At 59.4% G+C, this 3,664-nt stretch overlaps 1 protein-coding gene across 2 annotated transcripts; it reads right to left on the bottom strand.

Annotated features, from left to right (window-relative positions):
* Positions 1–664: 664 nt before the first annotated feature.
* Positions 665–3,115, bottom strand: LOC119355312 (WEB family protein At4g27595, chloroplastic-like). 2 transcript variants are annotated; one of them, XM_037622102.1, is made up of 3 exons: positions 2,738–3,115; positions 2,424–2,565; positions 665–2,291 (listed from the first exon to the last, which is right to left on the bottom strand). In XM_037622102.1, exons 1-3 carry the CDS (start codon positions 2,755–2,757, stop codon positions 756–758), a joined length of 1,698 nt encoding a protein of 565 aa, XP_037477999.1. In that variant the 5' UTR covers positions 2,758–3,115; the 3' UTR covers positions 665–755. The 2 variants fall into 2 exon arrangements, with proteins under 2 accessions (XP_037477999.1, XP_037477998.1); XM_037622101.1 differs by having other exon boundaries at positions 2,424–3,115.
* Positions 3,116–3,664: the final 549 nt, after the last annotated feature.

Consider the following 3,664-nt stretch of genomic DNA (forward strand, 5'->3'; position numbering starts at 1 on the left):
AGTGCTGAACTCGGAGGCATCAGGAAGATGTAAATAAGCGACAATTCAACGAGGCCTTTTTCTGGTATGCGTTCATTTTATTGACATTACATTTTTTCGAAAAGAGGTGCTTGATTACTTATTTTTTTTAGGAATTACACCTGACCTCTATATAATTAAGATGCACACAAGCAATGTTGACATTACATGCAAACCGAAGGAAAAATAATGGTGCCAGAATGGCAAAATGTATTCCAAAGCCATGTCTGTCACGTGGAAGGAAGGCTCCGATCATGTTCCAGTGTCCATTCTTCTTCTGACCAACGAACAACATCAGGTATACTACTACTGTAAACAGCACCTGCACTGAACCTCTGACAAATGGCCAAATTTGACTTGCCTTCACTAAGCCACTGACAAATGGCGAGATTTGACTTGCCTTCGTGCTTCTAGAAACTCACGTGTAGAAGGAAAAAAAAACACGTTACGACTTGTCAGTGGCTGCACCTTCTTCCAATCGCATCACTGTGTCCCCTTCAAATGCCATCTTTTCAACCAGCATGTACATCAGACATGTGAAACATCAATCTCTTCATCTTTCAGCCTAAAAAGTGTCAGTCGGACAAGTGATAGCGACTTTACAAACCGTTCCAAATTTCAGCGCAAAAAGAAGGAAACAGTTAGATAGATGCAAGAACATCTCATTGGTCGTGTAAGTATTTAAATGAACAAATCAAAACTACATGATGCATTACATTACAATGGGGCGATCAAATTCAAGTGTGCACTGGCGCCAAATTCGCCTTGTAGAAGCTTTTCCGCCTGAAGAGATCCCCGAACTTGCGAAGGATCGGCCGCTTCTTCTTGCCGCTCATGGAGTGCTCCATGCCCACGTAGTGGCTCTCGGCGATGTGGTCGAACTCGTCGTCGTCGTCGTAGTCGTCCATGGCCGCGTCCGCCGCGGCCGACTTGAGGTCGGCCATGTTGCTGAGCGACGCGAACATCCGGTCCTTGGGGTTCAGGCTCCCCATCCTCGCCGACTGCGAGTAGCCCACGCCCTTGAACTTGCCCGGCTCGCCGATCGAGTAGCTCCGCCCGCCCGGTGTCCTGGGCTTCTCCGTCATCCAGCGCCGCGACGCCGTCTCCGGCGTCCCCTTGGCGCTGGCGACGAGGCGCCCGTTGGGCAGGTGCTGCTGGTCGAAGCCGCACTCCGGCGCCGCGGGCGCGGTCGTGGCCGCCGACACGGGGGTGCCGCACGCCGTCGTCGTCGTGGCAGCGAGCAGGCTGTTGAGCTCCTTGAGGCTGCCCTGCGCGGCGGCCTCGCTGACCTTGATGCACTCGTACTCCTGCCGGAGGCTCTGCAACGCGCTCTCCTTCTCGGCGACCACGTCGTTGAGCCGCGCGTTCTCGGCCCGGGCAAGCTCGAGGGATTCTTTGACGATGTTGGCCTCGCCGACGGCCTGCTTGAGGATGTCGCGGAGGCGGGCATTCTCGTCGCGGATCACGCGCTGCGACTCCAGCAGCTTGGTGTTCTCCTGGCGCGCCAGGTTCACCTCCTCCTCGGCGGCGCGCACGCAGTCGAGGAACACGCGCTCCTTGTCGCCCCACGCGCCCGCCGACTCCTCGGCCTCGATCCTGCAGCGGTGCTGCTCCCGCAGCCGCGTCTCGGCGGCGGCCAGCTCCCCGCGCAGCCGCGCGGCCTCGGCATTGGCGGCCTCCAGCTCGGCCTGCGTGTCGGAGAGCCAGCGCTTGACCTGCTTGGCCTCCATGGTGACGTCGGAGAGCGCGAGGGAAAGGTCGTCCAGCGCCTTCTGGCTCCGCTCCTCCCCCTGCATGGCCGCCCGGAGCTCACCGCGCAGGGCCCTGATCTCGTCGTCCGCGCCGCCGAACATGAGGTCCTTGACGCTCCGCTGGTCCATGACGCCGCGCCGGGCCTCGAGGCTCCGGTTGCTCTGCTGCAGCGCGGCCATCTCCAGCTTGGCCTCCTCCAGGCTGATCTTGGTCTGCTCCAGCTGCTTGGTCTGGTATATGAGGGACTCGAGCATCTTGCGCTCCGACTCCTTGGCCCTCTCCACCTCCCGCTCCAAAACCCGCGCCTTCTCCGCGCCGCCATCCCTCCTCCTGAGCTGGTCGAGCTCCTCCACCGCCCGCGCCTTGTCCTCCCGCTCGCTCCTCAGCTCCTCCTCGAGCTGCACCACCCGATCCTTGTCACCCCGCTCTTTCTTGAGCTCCTCCTCCAGCTGCGCCACCCGCTGCTGCGCCGGCGTGGGCGTCGGCATCGCGCCTCCGCCGCCGGTGATGCCGCGACGTTTCTGCCGGGCGGACAGTAGTAAACCAAGAACCACCGTTAAAGACAGAGCGCAAATAAAGCCTGCGATCAGGCTACGGCAAAGGCTTGGAAGGTAACGTAAGGGGGAAATGAATTGGCGAGGGCCGGTACGTACCTCCGGGGAGGGGGGCGCCTTGGAGGCGCCGGCGGTGGAGCGGCTGCGGTGGAACCGAGGGGAGGGCTTGGGGTTGGGGGTGGAGGAGAGCGTAACGGACGAGGAGGAGGACGCCCTGAGCCCCGCCTCGAAGGACCCGGATCTGCACGGCGGAGAATCCCAGCTCATGGAACCCGAATCGCGGAACGTACTAAATACTACACTATTGCAGTCAAACAGTAGTAAAAGAATGGAGCCGCGCAAAAGAAGGATCTTATTGAGGCGGCGAGGGAGGGCGCGCATGGCCGCCGAGTGGGGTGGCCAGCGGTGCTCACCTCGGCATGGAGGAGAGCATCCCGGGCGGGCGGGCGCGCGGGCCGAGGAAAAAGAATTGGCGTGGCAGTGGCAGTGGTGGCAGGGGAACCGGATTTTAGAAGAAGGCCCGGTGCAACATGGGCGCGATTAATAGTCGTGCTCGCTGGTTCGTGCTCGCTGGTTGGATTAGGGGAGGATTGAGGTCGTGGGTTAACTTGTCTCAAAAAAAAAGGTCGTGGGTTAACAACGGAAAGAGAGTGAGTTCTTGGAGCTGTAGTATATTGCTCTGCACCGCTGATCGGGAGGCTCTTGTCGGATTAGTTAAGTCGTGTGGCGCGGGCGAGGCCGCAAATGGCGGTCGTGGGTCGTGGGGCGTGGGGCGGGCCGGCGCCGGGGCGGGGAGGGGTCAACCCGCGGGAGTTTTCTTCTTCTTGGTGTTTGTGGCCTCATTGGTGGGGGTTTTGGCTGGGTTTGAATTGATCGGATCGGTGACAGTGGCATGCCCGGGTGCGTGCCGACCGGCGCGTGGAGTAGTGGGGATTGTTGCGCCAAGCGTCGTGCATGGGTGCGGTTTGTTCGGGTTCTGAGTTCTGACTCGAAAGTTTCTGCCGCTGACTGAATGACTGGGTTGATTCGGTGGGGGCCGTCGGAAAATTCTGGTCTCGCGTATGGCAAGAGCCGCGTACAATGTTTGCTCCGGTGCTGGGATTTGGTGGGTCAACCTTGGCACGCTGGCCCTTGTGCTGCGGCGACTCCATGGATCGGCGTACGACCATTCTCTCTCAGGCCGCTCCGGTGTTATTACAGCATCTCCGACGCGATACCCCACTCCAACCGCAGACGTCGCTTTTCTAGTGCAGTGGCGGTGGACGGTGGAGTGGATGATATGCTATGTCATCTCAAGATCAATGCCCCAACAATCTGACGTGATGGCTCTAATCTAGAGT

This window comes from Triticum dicoccoides, chromosome 2A, assembly GCF_002162155.2.
Source record: "Triticum dicoccoides isolate Atlit2015 ecotype Zavitan chromosome 2A, WEW_v2.0, whole genome shotgun sequence".
In the NCBI taxonomy this organism is placed as follows: domain Eukaryota; kingdom Viridiplantae; phylum Streptophyta; class Magnoliopsida; order Poales; family Poaceae; genus Triticum; species Triticum dicoccoides.